At 34.9% G+C, this 22,933-nt stretch overlaps 1 protein-coding gene across 1 annotated transcript in view; it reads left to right on the top strand.

The window, feature by feature from the left end:
- The first annotated feature begins 687 nt into the window (after positions 1–687).
- GRM5 (glutamate metabotropic receptor 5) overlaps positions 688–22,933 on the top strand; it is a 507,658-nt gene continuing 485,412 nt past the window's right edge. The window contains exon 1 of the mRNA XM_047879457.1: positions 688–1,348. Coding sequence (XP_047735413.1) covers positions 688–1,348 — 661 coding nt within the window. The remainder of the gene's footprint in view (positions 1,349–22,933) is intronic.

The following is a 22,933-nucleotide window of genomic DNA, read 5'->3' on the forward strand; positions in this document are numbered from 1 at the left end:
ATTTCATAGTAATACATGCTTACTGCCCCAAATTAGTTTTTTAAAAACAAAAAATACAATCACCAAGAGATAACTAATGTTTATAATTTCGGAGTGCATACTCCCTGAAGTTTCTGCTCATGGCATAATTTTGCTTTTAGGATGCTTTCTCTCATCTTCACATAAGAATATAGTTTGGCCTGCCGTGCATAAGATTTGTTTTCATGTACTCCAGAAGAACAAATGAAACAAACATTAATATAAGTGAAGCAGTATTAATATAAGTGAAGTGAAATAATATAAGTGAAGTGAAATCTCTATCAGATTGCTTCATCCAACTACAAAATTACAACAGATACAAAGAGGAGTCTGAAATATTTTTAGATTCTTTTTTCAAAAAGATTATAATCTTAATCTATATCGTCAAAGTCTACTAGTATAGACCATTAGAGCTTCTCAAAGTACCTGCACTTACATTGTTAAATGCACATGCTATTTTTTTTCCAGGTTTTGAAGATCATGATCACATGGATGCATCTAACTAAATGGTACGTGGGGACATGGTGGTCCTTTAGAGAGCACATCTAAATTACTGGCTAATTCCTTGGTTTGCCACCCAACATAGGACATTGTTTGATTCTATCTATCAGAAGTCTCCTAAATTTTCCCCACCATGCTGTCTTTATTAGCTTGAACTCTTTTCCTAAAATGGTCCTTCTGTTGATCCTGTCAGTTCTGCTTTTGAAAGAAGATGTCCGTGGGAGTGCACAGTCCAGTGAAAGGAGGGTGGTGGCTCACATGCCAGGTGACATCATTATTGGAGCTCTCTTTTCTGTTCACCATCAGCCCACGGTGGACAAAGTTCATGAGAGGAAGTGTGGGGCAGTTCGTGAACAGTATGGCATTCAGAGAGTGGAGGCCATGCTGCACACTCTGGAAAGGATCAACTCAGACCCCACACTCTTGCCCAACATCACACTGGGCTGTGAGATAAGGGATTCCTGCTGGCATTCGGCTGTGGCCCTAGAGCAGAGCATTGAGTTCATCAGGGACTCCCTCATTTCTTCAGAAGAAGAAGAAGGTTTGGTGCGCTGTGTGGATGGGTCTTCCTCTTCCTTCCGTTCCAAGAAGCCCATTGTAGGGGTCATTGGGCCTGGCTCCAGTTCTGTGGCCATTCAGGTCCAGAACTTGCTTCAGCTTTTCAACATACCTCAGATTGCTTACTCGGCAACAAGCATGGATCTGAGCGACAAGACTCTGTTCAAGTACTTCATGAGGGTTGTTCCTTCAGATGCCCAGCAGGCACGGGCCATGGTGGACATAGTGAAGAGATACAATTGGACCTATGTGTCAGCTGTTCACACAGAAGGTAAGCATCCTTTACATTCATTGATGTATGTTTTATTACAGATCTCAGTTAAAAATTCAGGTTTTGGAAGACTAAAATCTTCCTGATTATTTGGGATATTTTTAGTTGCCCAGTTATAGCAGTAATATAAGAAGGGGATGAGTGACAGATGCCTACAGAAGCATAGATTTAAGCAAATATGAGTGTTTATGTGGCATGATTTGGTGAAATGGAAAACTGTTTTGGATTATGTATTACGTTATCTATACTTCTGCTATAATGATGCTAGAGATTTTTGAGTTTTCTAGATCTTCATTGAACACCTCATAATTTTCACATTTAAAGTTGTTCCAACTCTTATTGTGTTTGATAAGGAGAGGTACACATAAATTCAGGTAGGAGCTCAATGCAGCCAGGTACAGTCTACTTTGAAATATAGTATTTCATATTCTGGTATACTGTGACAGAAAACTACCAAACAATTTAGTCTTACCGCTATTTTTTTTCAATAGAGAGTATAGTTAACTCTGGAATGATGATATGTATGAATTAATTTTATCCTTGTGTAGAATATACTCTTAAGGTATAAGTTTTAACAATTCAAAATCACTTTTCCTTTGAAATTTGTTGCTTCTTATGCTCAAAGCAAAATGAGAAAGCAAAATATGACTGAGGTTCTATAATAATTAATAATAACATTAGCCCTTTTTATTGGTTATGGTACTTTGAAAATGTTTTCATATACATTACTTGTTAGTTAATGACCAAGGATGTTTGGGATAGGTTTGGTTTGACTACAGAAGTTAAGTGACCCAATGTGAAACTCACTAGTTACACAACACTCTAGCACAACTTATTGCATATACTAAAGCAAGAAGGTACAGAATACTTTTTATAGTTCATTGAATCATCATGAGGATTAGTTAAGATTGAAGAATCTTGCAACAACATTATCAATGTGGTCCAGAGAATCCAATCCTGTAAAATGTGGATTGAGTTACTGAACAGTTTATTAAATGACCAGAGTGAGCCTGCTTCAGAGGTTGGCAACCAATCACCAATCAGATGTAGCAAACTATTCATTATGAAGTAGCATAATACAGATTTCACTGTGTGCCCACTCAGTAGCAGTAGTCAGAGCTACACAAACATAAAATGGGTTTGTATACTGGACTGAGATATTTTTATGCCTCTGGAAATTTTTACGTGTAAATTTATTGTTTATTTATCGAGATATTGATATATGGAGATTTTGAGCAATGGATAGGTGATTGGACGAGGACACCTTGGAGTTTCTCCTAATGCTGAGATTTTTCAACATAAAACTATTTCATTTTATTCTCACAACAAGCCAGTGATACAGATGATCTCGATATTTTATTCCCATTTTAAAATACAAATGCTTTAAGAGTTTAAATGATCCATCCAACATATATCTAATAGTAATTTTAAGAGTAGGACTCATAGTTACTTGTAGTTTATGGTCCTATAATTGTTATTCCAATGGAATAACACCTGAGGATATATTTATACAACACGTATTTATTAAGCACAAATACATGTAAGGACTTCTGATAGTCCTGTAAAGGACAGCCCTATATTTTATATATCACTACCCTCAATGGGTATGCAATCTGGCAAAGGACATAAGGCATGCATTAATACTTATAGAACCATAATTCAGATAAGAAGAAGTTACAAATATGTCTCTAAAATAAACAGAAAAAAAATCAAGTTCCTCTCTGTGGTGATAAGGGCCATGGTGGAAATCTTCAAGAAGGAATTTGACAGTTGGGTTTTAACAGGAAGAGTACTGATAATTGGTGAAAATTAAGAAGGGTTGGATTTCCGGAAAAGGGCATGAGGAAATATGAGAAGGTGAGAAAGTAAAAAAATATTTACAAAACGCCAAGGATAAAGTTATGTTTTGGTTTGCCTGAAGTCATAAATTTCATTAGGGGCTTCCCTCCAGCTTCAGAAGAATAAACCTTGGTCTGTATGTAGGACATGCCAATTCAAGATTGTGTTCTAAGAGAAATTAATGATCATAACCATTGGCTGTTACTAATTTAAGCTTTCAACTTTTTTTTACCCAAATGTACACTGATAGTGAGCTAATAAAATAAATTATGATTCATCCGCCTAAGTATTATTACTTAGCTATTAAATTGAATGAGGGAGTCTGTAGGTAATTAAATAATAATAATGAACTCCAAAATCATTTTAGGTGAAAAAGGCAAGGTGCAGTTTTGTGTAGTGGCATGTTATTTGTGTAAAATGGAGTTTGTATAAACCATTTGATTGATTTTCAAAGAACTGCTCTCAGAGAAGAACAAAACTGGTAACAGTTGCTCCTTTTGAGGAGGAAATTGAAGAGTTAGGGGATCAGGTAGAATGTATAACTTGTGCGTGCAAACATTTGAAGCTGTGTACTATAAGCATAAACTACCTATTGTGACATAAAAATTAAAAGAAAACATTCTATTTGTGGACAAAAAATAAGCCATTAAACATTATATTGCCAAATTCAGGCAAATTTAATTATTTTTGCCAAAAATAGGTCAGTAGAAATGTTATTGCACAACACTGGCAAAGTATTTGGATACCACAAGAATTCAGGAGAGAACAAACTTTGAGACTGAACAAAGACTGGAAGAAATATTTTGGCTTATTTATTTATGTGGTTTAGTCAGAAAGTATTTATATTGTTTTGATACCAAGCAACTTTGTGTGTAATGAGGTTATGTAGGATTATCTCTTAAAATTTATGAGTATAAAAGTGGTGTGGTAGGAAGTTTCATGAGGCAAAAAATCATATCCAGGATCAGAAAAGTGCTTGTGTAGTGAGATACACCTCTGTTGGGTACTGTGGAAACTCCCCAAGATGATTCCTGGTTTTCTGGGGCCTGGCCTTTCAGAAAGCCTTTCAGAAAATGTGGGATTTACCATGAAACGGTAATACTAGTTCTTCCTTTAGCCTCTTTTTGTCGCTGGATTGGGATAACTCTCTCTAGACCCAAATTGCTCAGCCCCAGTATCTCAAAACTATTCCTATCCTCCTTTGACCAACTGATATTACTCTTTCTTGAAGAGTATTGAACTTTCTTTCTTTTTAAAAAATATTTATTTATTTTTGAGAGAGAGACACAGAGTGCAAGCAGGGTAGGGGCAGAGAGAGAGGGAAACACAGAATCCAAAGCAGGTTCCAGGCTCTGAACTGTCAGCACAGAGCCTGACATGGGGCTCAAACTTGTGAATGGTGAGAACATGACCTAAGCCGAAGTTGGTCACTTAACCAACTAAGGCACCCAGGCACCCCAGACTGTTGAATTTTCCAAATGCTTTCACACGAGGCATTGAATTCTATGAAAGGATGCTGTCCCATTTAAGTCCCCTATCCCCCATCCCCAAATTGCTCATTTACTTTATACTTAAGCATGGTAGTACTGTGTCACTCAGTCCTCTCGGCAGTGATCACAAGATGTTCCTTCAAGAAAGTGTTGCTGTCACAGAATTCCAGAAGAGAGCACAAGGAGATTTGGGTTTTAGCTTCAATGTTAATCACTTATACTTGCCATTTTCTTGATTTATGATTTTTCTCTGGCTACAGAACTGATTATTTACTGTGGCTTGTTGTACCATGCAGGCATTGTGCCTAGGTCTTCTAGACCAACAGGTCAATAGTATGAAAGTAAAACAAGAAAAAATAATTAAGGCAGACCACACTAGCTCTTCAGCTGTGTGTAGGAAAGGAACATGCAATGACTCTGAAGGAAAAATGTTAACTTCTTTCAAAGGTGTCAATCCAGTCAGCACACTCTCTGCTCTAAGAAAATTTAAGGGGTCCTTTGCCTCAGCACTCTTACAAACCTTGGTATATGTGCCCATTATGGCACAGGATCAATGGTGCTTGCCTGTTTGGAGGAGTGACAGACTGGCTTCTTTGATGACTTCCTTTGCTTTGTAATTTGATAGTTCCCTTCTACTCCTGTGTAGCACCTGCCATGTGATTCCTTTGCTTAATAGGATGTGGTGGAAGTGAGGACTTCCTTTCTACTCTGTCTTAGAACACTATCATCACCATGTGAAGGATGAGAGCACCCAGGTTTTCCAGATAAGGCCATCTTAGACTACTTAACCTCAACTATGTGAGAGCACTCAATGAAGATCAACACAGTTGCCTTTCTGCCTCTCACAGTTAACTGCAGTCACACATACAGCCCAGATGAAGCCATAAACATTACTCAGCTAACCGTAAATTTATGAGCAATAATGAATACCTTCAAGACAGTATAAGCAAACTCATCACCATGACTTTAACTGCCCCACTTCCCAATTGGATACTACTACAATGTTTACACTTCAAAATCAAAACAAAATAAATGCATTAACATGAATTAATATTCTTTATATTTAAATGTGAAAACAATGGATTGTTCTACAAATGTGAAATAAATGCTGTGGGCCAGAAGGAAAATTTGGTCTTTCATTCGTATTCCTGTAGCTAAAGACTTGATAATTCCCTTAAAGCCTTGATGCTTTAAATAATCAGACACTTATATACATTCCATTATTACATGCTTTCCCTGGATCTAGCCCAATTTCATTGAGAAAAGCAATTACAGATTGAATTTTATGTACAAAGTCATGTATATTGTACTTTATGGATGCCTTATAGGATTTTTATACTTCACAATTTTGCCGACTTTAAATTCCACTATACATCCAAAGGGCCTATCAGAGTTCCTAGCATATAATAGGTATTCACAGACTATTTGCTGGATGGATGAATTTGTGTTAGAATAGTACCTCACTATTTATGAATAGATAGCATGTAGAAAAATAGCAGGCACTTATAATTTTTCACAGTTTTGCTTCTTTTTAAAAATGAGGTGCCAAGATGCCTCCCTTGATTAATTGTAAAATGCTATTCACACTCTACTCCTTTTTTGTTTGCACTGGTTCTTGAATTTATTATTTCTATCTAATGATATAGGAATGCTAATTTGTTCTAGCCAAAAAGCATGTCAGTGATGCTCTTGGGGAAAAATGTACGAATAAGTTGTACTGGTAAAATGACATCATTAAGAACATTGTCTTTCAGGTTAACCTACGTATTGCAATGTTGTACCACTTTTAAGTTGTGATATGGTTTTCCATCAATTATTTTAACATGTGAGAACACTCAAGCTTTAGTTGAAAGATTTTCAAAGTGATTCATAGTATATATGCTTAGTTTAACTTTTAAAAAATGGGACTACATTTTCCTGTTACATTATTTCTACTAATTGGGATTGTATCAATACAACAATTTAGTATGAAAAGACAAGAAATGTCATTACGGGCCTTATTGGTATTTTTAAAAGGGGTTTCACTTTGTTTCTCCAGGGGTTGAATAATGTTGGGAGTTGAGATGGATTTTTGAGATGATCATGATAATAATTGAGACACAAACTATTGTTTAGCTTTGTAAAATGTTAACATTGGAGGTGTCTTAGGTGAGCAAGTAATTTAATACCTCTGTTACTTTGGGGAAAACAGACAATAAGGACAGGTAATTTGGCCTTACTGGTACATAATTAGTTACAGAGTTGGGTTTTGGAACTCAATATTCCTGACCAGAATTCAGTTTCCACATCATTGTTAGGGATAATTACTCAAATTCTTTCTTTTTATTTTTTTAATTTCCATTGTATTACTATTCCATTTTATTGCTGTATTCCCTTTTTCTTCATCTCAATGATGCCAGTCTGCTATGTTTTTAATTTTTTTTTATGTTTATTTACTTTTGAGAGAGACAGAGCATGAGCATGAGCACAGGAGTGGAAGGGGTAGAGAGAGAGAGAGAGAGGCAAAGAATCTGAAGCAGGCTCCAGGCTCTGAGCTGTCAGCAGAGAGCCCAGTGCGGGGCTCAAACTCACAAACTGTGAGATCATGACCTGAGCTGAAGTCGGATGCTTAGCCGACTAAGCCACCCAGGTGCCCCTCAATCTGCTGTAAGTTTTAATGCCTATCTGAAGTCATAGTAGGTACTACAAATGAATTTATTAATGTACAAGTTAGCTTTGAGAAATGGCATGATCTCTTTGCTCTTGAACGGTGAATTAGAGGAAGTGCTTCTTTGCCTGAGTCACTTTGAAATATTTTCCTTTGCTTCACAAAAAATCTGAAAAATTAGACCCCCATAAATCTTTGTGATTATGAAATGTTTGGGTAATTATATTGGTTACCCTGATACAATACTACATAAAAAAACAGAAGATGCAGAGACTTCTAGCTGGGTTCTTCATTAAATTAGATCACAGAACACTAATCTGGAAAATACAGTGGCAACTTTAATAGTAAATAAGTAATTTTTCATATTCATACATCACTGTCAGAAACTTCATTGTTAGTAATGAAAGAAATACAGGTGGCCCTGGGAAATGCTTCTCACCTTCCATTCCAGATAGAATAGCATATGGACTATTAGTGTCTAGCCTCTGAGGGAGTTATTATTGCCTTGCTCAGGGGAAAAATAGAATCCATTGACATATTTAGCTGTGGCTTGGACAAGATCTTCCCTACTTATAGATTAGATCTGAAAAATTGGACTTTAGACCAGGTTTGACTCTGACTCACCTATAAAAGCCTCATGACAGAGATAGTATCCCTGTTTCCACCTTCTCAGGCACTATTATTGTCTATTCACTGATGCAAATACCAGAATTTCCCTCCCAAATACTCCATGCCCAGGATGATTAAGTTAGAAGGAACTTTATTTTCAGAGGTTATCACTGCACCGATGCCCCAACACACACAGACACAAATATCTGGGGGGATACGCAGTTCCAACTAATCAGATGCTTCCTTTAAGGAAGATCATCATCATCATTCTCTCTCTCTCTCTCTCTCTCTCTCTCTCTCTCTCTCTCTCTCTCTCTCTCAGAGAGGGAAATAGCATGCACCTGATGGGAGAGGGGCAGAGGGAGAGAGAGAGGGAATCCTAAGCAGACTTCATGCTCAATGTAGAGCCTGATGCAGGGCTTAATCCCATGACCCTGGGATCATGACCTGAGCCAAAATCAAGTCAGACGCTCAACCAACTGAGCTACCCAGTCACCTCAAGGAAGATCATCTCTTAGTGTGTATGCCTGTTAGATATATTTAGCATTTCTCTATTTTGTGGATGTGAGCTGCACACATTGTGTGTTTTTTCTTTACCTTCCTTATTCCAGACCCTGAAGAGATAACATTATTTTCTGAGCTTTAGAGTTTGAATATTCAGAATGTTTATTCATTCTATTTATTAAAGAGATAGTCACATGACACCATTCCTTAATCATTAGAACCTTATTAGCTTCTAGATTTATAAAGTTTACTCTGAGTAACAAAGGTTGCTACTGAGTGAAGAAAACTGTGGAATGGGAGGACATGGTATGAGGTGCTTCTGTTCCAATTAACACAACTTCTGCACAGCAAACTCTACCCAGTACACATGAAGTAAGTACTTAAGAAAAAAAACAAGGATAGGACTTCACAAAAGTCTAAACAGAGGATCTTTTCCCTTTCCTCCTTTTCTCTGTTTTCTTTCTGCCTGTCTCATTTATCACATTTTCCTCATCTCTTACTTGTAGTTGTTATACTTTGTAGGTTGAGTGAATCTGGTCAAGGGTAATAACATCATTATTTCCTTAATTTGAAAATGAATACATGAGAGCTAAAGATTACATTCGTGCTATTTTGGAGGTGGGGAAAAATAAAATTAAAAAGACAAGTTTTCCTACAAGAAATGTCACTGACATCAGAGCTAAGAGTTTTTACTATGTGACTCTGAGAAAATCACTTCAGCTCCTTCTTTTATTTGCCCTAGGAAGAATGGCTAGAAAGTATGTTCTTGGAGGTCCCTTCCAAGACTGATTTTCTGTGACTTGCTTTTATGCTTCCACAGGCTACACCTGGGACGGGTTAAATGTTGGGCATCACATTTAAAATAAATGCAGCTAGGGCATGATCGGTTTAAAAGAGAGTGGTCAAAATGGTTGTTAGACTTGAAACCATGCCTTGAGGATCGCCTGGGTGGCTCAGTCAGTTGAGCATCTGACTTCGGCTCAGGTCATGATCTCACAGTCTGTGGGTTAGAGCCCCGCGTCAGGCTCTGTGCTGACAGCTCAGAGCCTGGAGCCTGTTTCCAATCCTGTGTCTCCATCTCTCTCTGCCCCTCCCCCCGTCTCACTTTGTCTCACTCTGTCTCTCAAAAATAAATAAATATAAAAAAAATAAAAAAAAAAGAAACCATGCCTTCAGAGAACGAATTTAGCACACACAAGATAAGACATGGCAGGGACATGACTGCTACCTTTAGTATTTGGAGGATTCAGGTGGAAAGGAACTGTACTCACTCTATGTGGTCAGGAGCATAACAAGAGAGCTAATTACTGAAATACCAGGGTAACAAATTACAGTTCAATTTAAAAAAAAAGGTTATGTTTATTCATTGACACAACTGTTCACTAAAGAAATTGTGGGTTAGTTTTCTGTAAATTCTATGCACAGCCTGGAATGGATAATCACTTGGAGGGGCTGTGGAAAATGAACTGAAACCTTATTTCAGGGAAGGAAGGAGTTGGACTATTTGTCCTTTTTGATAACTCCCAATATTGACAATCAAATGCCATTTAATTGAGATTCTATTCTGTGATTTAAAACATGACTACATATACTGTGATATTTCACTAATTTGTTCACTTATTCCACAACACATTCTAAATGTCATCATTTCATAGATTAGAGAATAGGTATGGAAAGAAGTAATTTCCCCCCAATACTGCAGCTAGTTGGTGGCAAAGCCAAGGGCAATTCTTTTTAAGTGAACCCACACTTCCTCCCTTTATATTGGGGTAGTTGTGACTAAAGGAAGAGTGGAATGCACTCTTATTGACTCTTTTTCCCTGTGTAGGAAACAAGACAACTCTTTGTTTTCCCACCGAGAAAATCTTTGAGCATGTTTCTTGTGTCTTTTTATTCAGCTTTGAAAGTAACACCTTTCTTTGTTCCCATGGAAGGAATTAATTATAGTAAAAAGAAAATAAATTAAGGAGATGCTTGTGGCAACAAGTTGACCTCACAGAAGAACTTTTTGTGAGTCTGATGATAAGTACAGACTGTATCTGGTTGTTTTTATTCACATTTCCATTGCAGACGCCACACTCTGTCCTTCAGATGCCAATTATAGGAGGAAGCAGGATGGTACACATTTTTTAAGAACAGGAGAACATATTGTTAAATGATGTAGCCTTATGTATGAAAGACCTCTTTGGAATTCATCAGAACTAGGAGTTATGAAATCTCATTTTGGCACATTTGCATATATTCCAGAAAGACTTCTCAACTTAACCAAATGTTGAGTTGAGATTTTTTGGCAAGAGGTGTGATCGTCAGCTTTGTTCATTTCAGGGGACTTTGAAATTATGTGATTATGCCCCAATGATGCATTTTATGTATCATGGAGACTTTCAAAAGAAAGAGATTGCCTAGTCAGTGTTTAGTTTTATTTTTTCAAAATGTACATCATAACCCATTGTAAAACCTGTTTAGTGGCTTGAGACAAGGAGTTAATGTAAAGGTGAATAAAATAGGATAGAGTAGAATATAAACATCAGAGTATTACATGAGAGCAAGGGTAGGTATTGCTTTGTACATTTTTATTTTAGTTGTATGTAACCATATGTGTCCTGTGGGCTACCATTTGAAATGTATTTCATACTATGTATTACAGCTAAAAAAACCTTGAAAGCAATTTATTCTACTTTTCTTTTTAACATCGTTAGTACATTTTTTTGCTAGAGAAATGTAATATACATACTCAGGTTTATTCTTTTGTGACAGTATCATTTGGTTTGTCTCCCTGGTGCATGGGTTTTAAGTCTTATTATTAAAAAATAAGCAATAATCTAAGGCACCCATAGTGGGAAATGGCAAAGACATTGAGAAAATATAAATAATTAATATGCTGTTGATACATGGCATAACCATCAACATAGGATAATGGTGAGGACACCTGCCCAGGAAGTTAGGGACAATTTCCTAGTCTGAGTTTTTATCAGAGATCAGGACAAGCCTGGGAACATTTTATCGTTTTAATATCCCAATATAGCACATTAAAAAATAAGTACAAATGACATTACAGTTTTGGTACTAAAAGTGTACATGTAACAAATTCATACATCTACCCCCACCTATTACACACACACACACACACACACACACACACACACAGAAAGTAAATACAACACAGCAATATTCCTAAGATGGTTCTTTGTTACATAAAATAAGTCATGGTACATATATATGTACCACGTATATATATGTACATGTACATATATACATATACATGGTACATATAATATGGTGTGTAATAAGGCACAAGTTTAAACATATAAAGTGATAGCTTTATTTCAGTTTTTTTCCTGAGTTTTCTAATGTACAATCACATATGCTATGTAGTTCAGTCTACATTTGAGGTCTTTAGAGAATATGAAGATGAAGCCAAATACCATTAGTAAGAAGTGAGATAAGATAGGACAGAGCATTTTTAGAAGTAAAAGTAGTTTCACAAAATGGGTAAACAACATTGGGGTCATGACGTTAAATTAACAAAGTTTGTTGCAAAGACATCTCAGGAATCAGTTTCCTGATACTTTGCAACCATTTTATTTAAGTAGTATGAACACAGGTTTGAGTGTAAATCCTGATTAATAAGTGTTCTTGCATGTGGAGGCACTTTGGACTAAGTCATTTAATTTAGTTTTCTCATTATCAAATTGAGATAATTCCTTTCACATAATACTTGTGAAAAAATAAATATAAGGCATTTAGCGTCAACCTTAGCACACAGCAAGTGCTCAATAAATGTCTTCTAAATTAGTTTGCCAAGAAATTGCCTTGCCTTATTTGGAAATGAAGACAAGACCCATAACTAAATGTTTCACTTTGGCTTTACTTACTTAAACTGATTAGTGAATGAGGTGGAAAATTAGGAAAGTGACCAGTAAATGCAGTGAGTTAGATTTTTACCAATTTTCCTTTTGGAAGTTGGGTTTGCAATTGTATAATACAAGATAGCATGCTTAGCTCTTTGGCACAATTATTACTATGTCCCACAACCTCACCTCTAATTGCTGAGAGATGTTATGGTGTAATAAAATGAGCAGTCTGGAAATCCAAGAGCTAGACTATTAAGATGGTTATCTTCAGTGTGTGTGTGTGTGTTTGTGTGTGTGTGTGTGTGTGCGCGCGTGCGTGTGTGTGTGTGTGTGTGTGTGTGTGTGTGTAGGGGTTGGAGGTATGGGAACAGAGGAGGTTGAAGATGGAAAGTCAGTGCAATACCTTAAGTACTTCCGAATCATGCTTACTTTTATAGTAAGCATGAACATCTTTTGTAGTTAAAAAAAAAGGCACAATGGATACATGATTTCTTTGTAAATTTCAAGTCAGACAGGCTCTTGCCCCTTAACTAGTCAGTAACTGTGACTTTGCTAATGAAAACTATATTGTTGCACACTGAGGCATGCATAGGCTTGAGTATAAAACCAAGGGGAAATAATATGGGCTTTAGAAAATAAAACAATTAATAGTTAGTTTGAAAACTAAACTAATTCTCTTTTGTAGATCATTGTAGCACAAATAATATGAATGACAATAATACTAACTATTATTTATCTAGCCTATACTGTTACTGTTATCAGAAATAATCAGTTTTTCATAATCTATGAATTGATACCAGATATAAATTTTGGTGCTTTTAGTAGCATATTATTAGTAATGCTATCTGAATGTCAGTCCTACCCATAGCTACAATGAAAATAGAACAGAGAATAAAAAGGATATGTCTTCCTTCATTTTTCTTAATGAATCTAAAAAGGGACATATTTTATATTTGCCAGTTTCTTCACAAACCTCCTTGATATTTCTTTGGTTATGTAACCTTTTCTTCCAGTCATATATGTACTTTTCACCAGATTAGGGTTGGGATTTCAAGCCTTGAGTCTCCCTAATAAGAGTAGAGAGTCATTATCCTTTCAGAAATAAGTATTATTGCATTGCTATATGGTGAATTTTTATCCTTTAGAGAAGCTGGAAAAATATAAAAGTTATGTAAGACATATTAAAGTTTCATGTTAGTTTACTTTCAATTTCATGGAATTTGAAAAAATTGAATTACAAATGAAACTGGTAATTAATATGTGTTTTTTGAAGTAAATTGATAAAAGAGAGAAAAAATATATCAAGATGCTGAAAAAGTTAGCTATCTGGCTGTGTTATTCATTATCAAACTTAATTTGGTTATTTTCAATCCCTAAATCAGTCCACTCATCCCTTATCACATGAGTATAATTAGTTCTCATTTTTTTGTTCTGAGGAAATAAAACTTTATAAACAACCATTAATTTTCATTACACTTAATGTTAAAACTCTAGGCTTTATTAAAAAATATATATATATACTGAAGAATCAAGCTGCCAATATTAATTATATGGATTTATATGTATTTTTATTGATAATAAATCCTCACATAACTAATAAAATGCAAAAAAATACAAGTTATTTGGGAGTTGGTGGTACTTTAATTTGCCAGGTTGCTTAAGGTTATAAAAATAATTAAAAACTGGCAGCAACATTTTTGATTATTTGAGAAAAAATTTTGCACAAAATATATCATACATTCTGGACAAAGTGCAATATATTTCAATGCAAGTATATACTGTATAAAAGCTCACCTAATGGACCTCAAGATCTATGTGATGCCATGATAAATGAACTAACTTATTCATTAATAAATTAGTATTATGGGAATATATTGTGTTAGACGTTGTGGTGCACACTGTGGAAAAATACATGATGAAGTACTTGCCAGCACATAACTTTTCTTAGATGTACACTGTTCTGACCTCATATTAATGTAAAATTTACCCTCAGAGAAAGAATATGGTTATATGTAAGCAGAAATTTATAAAATGATACTTATGTGGCAAGGGATGAGCATATAAAGAAACTAGATTGAAGGAAGGAAGTCTTTTTAAGTATAATTTGGAAAATTATGGCAAGTTTAAAAATGTTTTTATAAGAATTTCTATTTACTGTCATCACTAAGTAATACCAGTGAGATAAGTAATCCTAGAAGCAGAATATTATACGATTAAGGTGAATAGGGATGGAGATCATCTGCCAGAAGTAAAAAAAAAAAAAAAAAAAAGGAAAGTAATGTGTTGTTATTTGTGGTTATTTTGTTTAGTACTGTATGGTTCTTATATTTGCCTAATACTTAATATTCTGAGATTGAAGGAAACCATGTAGAGAATCATAGGTCACCTCGTTGTATGCTTTTGTTTATACAATTCAGTGTCCCTTGATCTAGGATGAAGTCGATAAGTATTATTCTATTCAAGATAGTCTAAGTTATGTACCATTAATATTTTTATATAAAATAATAAGATTTTAATCTCCTTCACTAACATATATTGCAGACAACCTCAAACAATAAACTATAAAATGCATAATCACTAGTAATTAAGACATTCTCTGGCTTGTTTAACAAAATTGAGGTCATTTCTTTTTATGAATTTAGATCTCTGGTAATTATCTCATAATATAGGACTCTGGGAAAACTTACGCACTTTTTTATTCCTTTTAATCATACTGTATTTTTCCTGATACAAATTTACATTCTTGAGTGAAATTATTCATAAACTCAATCCTAAACTCTGATTTTGATGTTTCTTTGCTTCTTTCTTGAAATTCTCAACCTTCTGTCTCTTCCTGAGTCTTAGTTCTGAATCTTAAACTCTATCATACTTTTCAAATTCTTTTGAGTAATCAGTAGAATTGTCTTACTGAACTGGTTTCACTTACGTAACTAGCCCCATCCTTGAAGGAGGCAGTGAATTTTGTGACTGTAGAGAATAGTACTTTGGGTTTGTTTGGCAGGAATTTCTCTGCTAGCCTTAAGGCTTTTTACATGCCTTTGCTTTTACCTTCACTCTGTCAGTAGATAGCAAACCATATTGCATATGACTTTAAGGTTTAAAGAGGTTGAAGAGAGTTTAACACTTGTGCCATCCATAGGAAGAAAGAATATCATTGACAAATGTGATGAATAAAGGTAGGCTCTCAAAATTTTAATATACAGTATACGAAGGTGGCCATGATTAGACTTTCAGAATTGTACACAATTTCTAATCAAAAGGCAACTGAAATAGGTCTTAACCATTCCTGAAAAAGAGGCAAAACTCCTACTGAAGTGATTGAACTTGAGTATGGAAAACTACCTCTTATCCAATTAGAGTGCCGAAGAATTTGGTTTTGAGATCAGTGAGAGAGCATTCATCATGGAATCGCTTTGGAGACTATGTTCGATTTCCCACTTTGGGATGACCTTGGGCAGTTCACATAACCTTTCAGAATACACAGATCCTCATTTTTAAGATGGTAGCTGGTTATATCTGCACCCCCTGTACTAATCTTTTGTTAGAATGGTCAATTGAATAATCAGTTAATGCACTTTATAAATTTAATGTGTTAATTAATTAAATATTAAATGAGTACTCACTGTGTGCCAAGATCTATATGCTTGGGCTAGGCTTTTATAAAATACTGAGTACAATAGTGTGAAAATCAGATCCTAATCAAAGACTTCATTAGTGATGTCTTCACCACAATAAAACAGTGAGATTTTGACTGCCAGATATAGTTGGGGGCGGGGAAAGGAAGGTGAGCTCCTCCACATCATGTGCATGTCCGTAGGTAACAGATGTTGATAAAGTGTCAGATCTCAAATACATATCAAAACCACAATGAGCTACCACCTCAAACCTGTAAGAATGGCTAAAATTAACAACACAGGAAACAACAGATGTTGGCAAGGATGAGAAGAAAGGGTAACTCTCTTACCCACTGTTGGTGGGAATGTGAATTGGTGCAGCCACTCTGGAAAACAGTATGGAGGTTCCTCAAAAAGTTAAAACTAGGACTACCCCACAACCCAGCAATTTTACTAGTAGGTATTTAGTCAAAGGATACAACAATACTGATTTGAAGGGGGACATGCACCCCAATGTTTATAGCAGTGCTATCAACAACAGCCAAATTGTGGAAAGAGCCCAAATGTCCATCAACTGATGAATGGATAAAGAAGATGCGGTATATATGTACAATGGAATATTAGTTGACAATCAAAAAGAATGAAATCTTGCCATTTGCAATGATATGGATGGAGATAGAGTATTATGCTAAGTGAAATAAGTCAGTCAAAGAGAGACAAATACCATATGATTTCACTCATGTGGAAATCTAAGAAACAAAACAGGTGAACATAGGGGAAGGGAAAAAAGAGTAAACCGCAAGAGACTCTTAATTGTAGAGAATAAATCAAAGTTTGATGGAGGGAGGTGGATGGGGGATGGGTTAAATGGGTGATGGGCATTAAAGATGGCACTTGTTGTGATGAGCACTTTGTGTTATATGTAAGTGATGAATCACTAAATTCTACACCTGAAGTCAATTTTACCATATATGTTAACTAACTAGAATTTAAGTAAAAACTTGAAATTAAAAAAAGGGGAAAAAAGTGTAATGACCTGGCAATTTTAGCAGTGGGAACACTGCAGAATTGAAAGAGCTCAGATACTGAATTCAGAGAAACCTGAAATCACATACCAGCCCCATCACTATTTGCTGTGGATGTGAAGCCAGTTTCCTAAGCTTCAGTTACATCATTTCAGAAAAGGCATGGTTATCAATATTTTTGGTTCATTGGATAGTCATGATTATTGATTTAGTAAAATACCTAACACACAAAATAGTAAAAAATCTCAGCTGCCTTTACTTATTGGGTTTTGTTTGTTTGTTTTTTGGCCTTCTTGTTTTATAAGAGAAACTCAGGCCTAGGAAATTTAAGCTACTTGTCTAAGGTCATGGAGCTCTTGGTGCCAGGACACTGATTGGAAAGTAAGCTTAATGTTCAGAGATTTTTTATTTTAAGAACACTCAGTTTCATAAGCAATTATATTTTTATTACTTGAAATATGTACTTATTTACTCCTGTTACTGAGTTTAAGGGCTTGGATGCAATGGTTAAATAGACTAGATTTTAAACTAATTACTTGACCTCTGTGAATCTCAGCCTCATCAATTATAAAGGATTGGTGAGTGCTGATGATAGAAGTCAGTCACAGTGCTTTCACCATATCCCGGTACTTTTCTGAGTACTCGTATATATGTTAATTCATTTAATATTCATATCAATCCTCTGAACTAGTACTATTATTATCTGTTTTATAGATGAGGAAACTAAGTCACAAAAAATGAGAATAATGTAGGTAGACCTACATTACATATTTGTTGTGCAAGTTAAATGAGCATTTAAAAATACATAAAACACTTGTTTATGATGTGCCAATTTTAGTAGGCAGGCAATAAGCATCATCTGTTAATACTAATTTGGATATTATAATTACCATTTTTTGGGCCTAGTCATTAGTTCAAATATAATACCTTGGATTACCTTTGCACTTCTATCATTCTGGTGTCTAAAAACAACTTAAATGATTATTTATTAAAAGAAAATAAAGAAGGCAAAAGTGATATATTAATAAACATGCATATTATTTCCAAATGCAAAAGTCATACCATTTGGAAAAGAAAAAAGTGCAGAAAGAATTTTAAAAATCATTAACATTCCAACAGAAATAAAAATATTTTGATGTCTTATTTTTTATTATGTAAAATTTTATTTTAAATGTTTATTTGTTTTTGAGAGGCAGTGAGCACTTGAGAGTGGGGGGAACAGAGAGAGAAGGGAACAGAGGATCCAAAGCAGGCTCTGCACTGACAGCAGATAGCCTGATGTGGGGCTCAAACTCACGAACCATGATATGACCTGAGCCAAAGTCGGACACTTAACTGACTGAGTCACCCAGGCACCCCTCTCATATACAGCTTTAAAAACTAATTGTGGGGCGCCTGGGTGGCTCAGTCGGTTAAGCGTCCAACTTCGGCTCAGGTCATGATCTCACAGTTTGTGGGTTCAAGCCCCACATTGGGCTCTGTGCTGACAGCTCAGAGCCCGGAGCCTGCTTTGGATTCTGTGTCTCCCTCTCTCTCTGTTCCTCCCCCACTCATGCTCTGTCTCTCTCTCTCCTTCAAAAATAAATAGAAACATTAAAAAATTAAAAAAATAAAAACTAATTGTAATTAATTTAAGAACTATCCATAATTTTGTATGTCTTTTTTGGTTTTTGTATTTTTTGTTAACATTGTAGAGAGAATTTTCCTATGTTGTTCATACTCTTTATGAACATTGTTATCTATAAATATATAATTTTTTTCCACAATATTACATATTTGGAGATCCTTAGGCTGTTTCAATTTTTCAGAATTCTAAAAATCATATAAATGAGCTTATTTTATCTGGTATTTACCTCTGCATTTATTTATTTTTTAATTGACAAGACAAAACACAAGCAAACAATATTAAATTCATGTACAGCTTGAAGGGTATGAACATTTTTAAGGCTCTTAAAATTTATAACAGCAAGATTTTAAGTTATTTCAACAAATAATTGTTGGCATAAAAAGTTCAGGTAAATAGAAATATATTTGTCTAATGAATAGCTTGCTTAAGAAGCAAACATTATATTTTCTCCCTCCATGGATCACCCAATCCAAGGTGCTTTCAAAATAAAGTTTGGGTATTATGAAATAGAATTTTGAAGGTTTAAACATAGAGAGTGTTCATTCATCAAGCATGAGGTGGTTATTAAACCTTTGTTAGAACTCATCTCTAGGATAAATCATCCTTTCATCTTCCTTTGTAAGCTTTGCTCTTCATCATACACGTGAATTATATTGCAGCTTTTGTGATATTCCTTTAAAAAACAGCTTTATTGATATATAATTGATATACAAACCCTGGTATGTATTTGATGTTTACAATTGGATAAGTTTGCACATATGTATACACCATTGAGACCATCTTTTAAATACATCTGCACTGAGTGACCTTGTCCTTCCTAAACCACATTTTATCTATCTCTGAAGCCGTGTTTGTCCATCTTCCTCCATGGGCTATTTAATCAAACACACGTGTGTCATTCTTATCTATTTTCTCTCCTAAACTTTACAGTGTTTGTCCACATTATTAGAACACTTGCAGTTTGGTTTCTATATCCTATGGTCTTAATGAGAAATGGCAGGGCATAATTGTATGCTCTTATGCACACAATTTGGAGTCAAATAAACTGGATCTAAGATTCTCACATTTATACTAACTTGGGAAAATCACATAACCCATCTTAAGCACTTAGTTTCGACATTTTACAGAAGTCGTTCTTTCTTTTTAATTTTAATTCTAGTATAGTTAACATAAAATGTTTTATTAGTTTCAGGTGGGCAGTATAGTGATTCAACAATTCTATACATTGCTCAGTGCTCATCATGATAACTGTACTCTTAATCCTCGTCACCCATTTCACCCATCCCCCCCACCTACCTCCCCTCTGATAACTACCAGTTTGTTCTCTATAGTTAAGAATTTGGGGTTTTTGTCCCTTTTTTACTTTGTTTTATTTCTTAAATTCCACATATGAGTGAAATCATATGATATTTGTCATTCTCTGATTGACTCATTTCACCTAGCATTATACTCTCTAGCTCCACCCATGTTGTTGCACATGGAAAGATTTCATTCATTTTTATGGGTCAGTAATATTCCGTTGTATATACCACTTCTTTATCCACTCATCAGTTGTTGGACAGTTGGGCTGTTTCCATAATTTGGCTATTAGAAATAATGCATTAAACATAGGCGAGGATATATCTTTTTGAGTTAGTGTTTTCATATATTTTTGTGTAAATACCTAGTAGTGGAATTACTGAATCATATGGTAATTCTATTTTTAACTTTTTGAGGAACCTTCATAGTGTTTTCCACAGTGCTTGCACCAGTTCGCATTCCCACCAACAGTGCATTGCATGAGGGTTCCTTGTTTTCCACTTCCTCACCAGCGCCTGTTGTTTCTTGTATTTTGATTTTAGCTATTCTAACAGGTGTGAGGTGATATCTCATTGTTTTGATTTGCATTGCTTTGATACTCAGTGATATTGAGCATCATTTCATGTGTCTGTGGACCATTGGGATGTCTTCTTTGGAAGAATGTCTACTCATGTCTTCTTTCCATTTTTTCATTGGATTATTTGGGTTCTGGGGATGTTGACTTATATAAACTCATATATATTTGGATATTAACCCCTTATCAGAGATTTCATTTTCACATGTCTTCTCCCATTCCAAAGATTGCCTTTGAGTTTTGTTGACTGTTTCCTTTGCTGTGGAGACTTTCTGTTTTGATGAAGTCCAAATAGTTTGTTTTTGCTTTTGTTTCCTTGCCTCTGGAGACATATCTAGAAAGAAGTTGCTGTGGCCAGTGTCTAAGAAGTTACTGCCTGTGCTCTCCTTTAGGATATTTAATGGTTTCAGGTTTCATATTTAGGTCTTTAATCCATTTTGAATTTGTTTTTGTGTACAGTGTATGAAAGTGGTCTGGTTTCATTCTTTTGCAATTTGCTGTTCAGTTTTCCCAACATCATTTGTTGAAGAGACTGTCTTTTTTCCATTGGATATTCTTTCCTTTCTTATTGAAGATTCATTGACCACATAGTTGTGGGTTCCTTTCTGGGTTTTCTGTTCTGTTCTATTGATCTATGTGTCAATTTTTGTGCTACTACCATACTGTTTTGATAACTACAGCTTTGCAATATAACTCGAAGTTTGGAATTGTGATCCCTTCAGCTTTCCTCTTCTTTTTCAATGTTGGTTTGGCTGTTTGAGGTTTTTCGTGGTTTCATACAAATTTTAGGATTGTTTGTTCTAGCTCTGTGAAAAATGTTGGTGGTATTTTGATAGGGGTTGTATTAAATGTGTAGATTGCTTAGGCAGTATAAACATTTTCACAATATCTGTTCTTCCAATCCATGGGCATGGAATGTTTTTCCATTCCTTTGTATCATCTTCAGTTTCTTTCATAGTGTTCAGAGTACAGGTCTTTCACCTCTTTGGTTAGATTTGTTCCTGGGTATCTTATTGTTTTTGGTGCAGTTGTAAATGGGATTGATTCATTAATTTTCTTTATACTGCTTCTTTATTGGAATATAGAAATGCAACAGATTTCTGTACATTGATTTTATATCCTGCAATTTTACTGAATTCGTGTATTAGTTCTAGCATTTTTTTGGTGGAGTCTTCAGGGTTTTCTATATAGAGTATCATGTCATCTGCAAATAGTGAAAGTTTTACTTCTACCTTGCTGATATGGATGCTTTTTATTTCTTTTTGTTCTCTGATTGCTGTGGCTAGGAGTTACATGCAGTACTATGGCAAATAACCACGTGAGAGTGGACACTCCTGTCTTGTTCCTGACTGTACAGGAAAAGCACTCAGTTTTTCCCCATCAAGGATATTATCTGTGGGTTTTTTCATATGTGGTCTTTATTATGTTGAGGTATATTCCTTCTACTTTTTGAGGGTTTTTTTTTTAATTGCGAATGGATGTTGTACTTTGTCAAATGCTTTTTCTGCTTCTGTTCACTTTAAATATGTATGCCAAGGGAAAAAAAAAACAGTTACCTTTGAAAATGAATGTGACCCACTATCATATTATATCAGAATCTTAGGAACAAAGCACTAATTATTAAGGAAATTTCAATTTCTATCCATGGACCCACTAAGTGTGGATGGGTTAGTATATCTGTCTTTCTTATATGTAATTAATTGTTTTCATATTTAGTTCATTTCTTGTTGTGTTGAATTCTTCCTAAAAAATACTATTCTGACAAAATAATTAAAAATTATTTTAAATTGTGTTTCTACAAAATAATTTGTACCTTTCCTTCCCTTATTAATTGTTAGGTTTATTTTTGCCATGAATTCTATCTTTTTATCAGAAAAAAAGATGTACCATTAGAGATAGACCAAGACAATGTTCTTTTTTAACACCTAAAATTATAATGTGCATTGGTCATACAATATATAAGCTGAAAATTATGGTAGTTAAGTTCTGGTATTTGAATTGCTAAAAATTAGGTAATAAAAATTCTGTTGGAGTAAGATATTACATAAATGTTACTTAAAAATAATGAGAGTGGAAGCTACTTGTAATAACGAATGACAAATTTGTTTACATCTTTCATAGCACGTGTCAACATTCTGAGTACATGGATGTCAAATAAACACATATTGAATTACATTTATTCAAAGTTGAACTCAAATATAACCATATATTCTAATAAGGGCACAAAAATGCTAATGTGGAATTGTTTCTTTTAAAGGCCTAAAGTCACACTCTTAGAGGTTAGACTGGGGTGACTAATTTATGAGATCTTGGTCTGTACTCCAACCTTAGATTTATGGTTTCTTACTTGATATAGAAGTGTGAAAATCTGAAGCTTTGTCATAAACGAGTTTTATCTAGTAAAATAATTCTTCGTGACCTTCTTTGTTTCAATAGTCTATTGGGCACTATAGCTTAGTTACTAATTGCTACTAGGCTTTGAAATACTTGAGTGAGTAGCCAG

This window comes from Prionailurus viverrinus, chromosome D1, assembly GCF_022837055.1.
Source record: "Prionailurus viverrinus isolate Anna chromosome D1, UM_Priviv_1.0, whole genome shotgun sequence".
In the NCBI taxonomy this organism is placed as follows: Eukaryota; Metazoa; Chordata; class Mammalia; order Carnivora; family Felidae; genus Prionailurus; species Prionailurus viverrinus.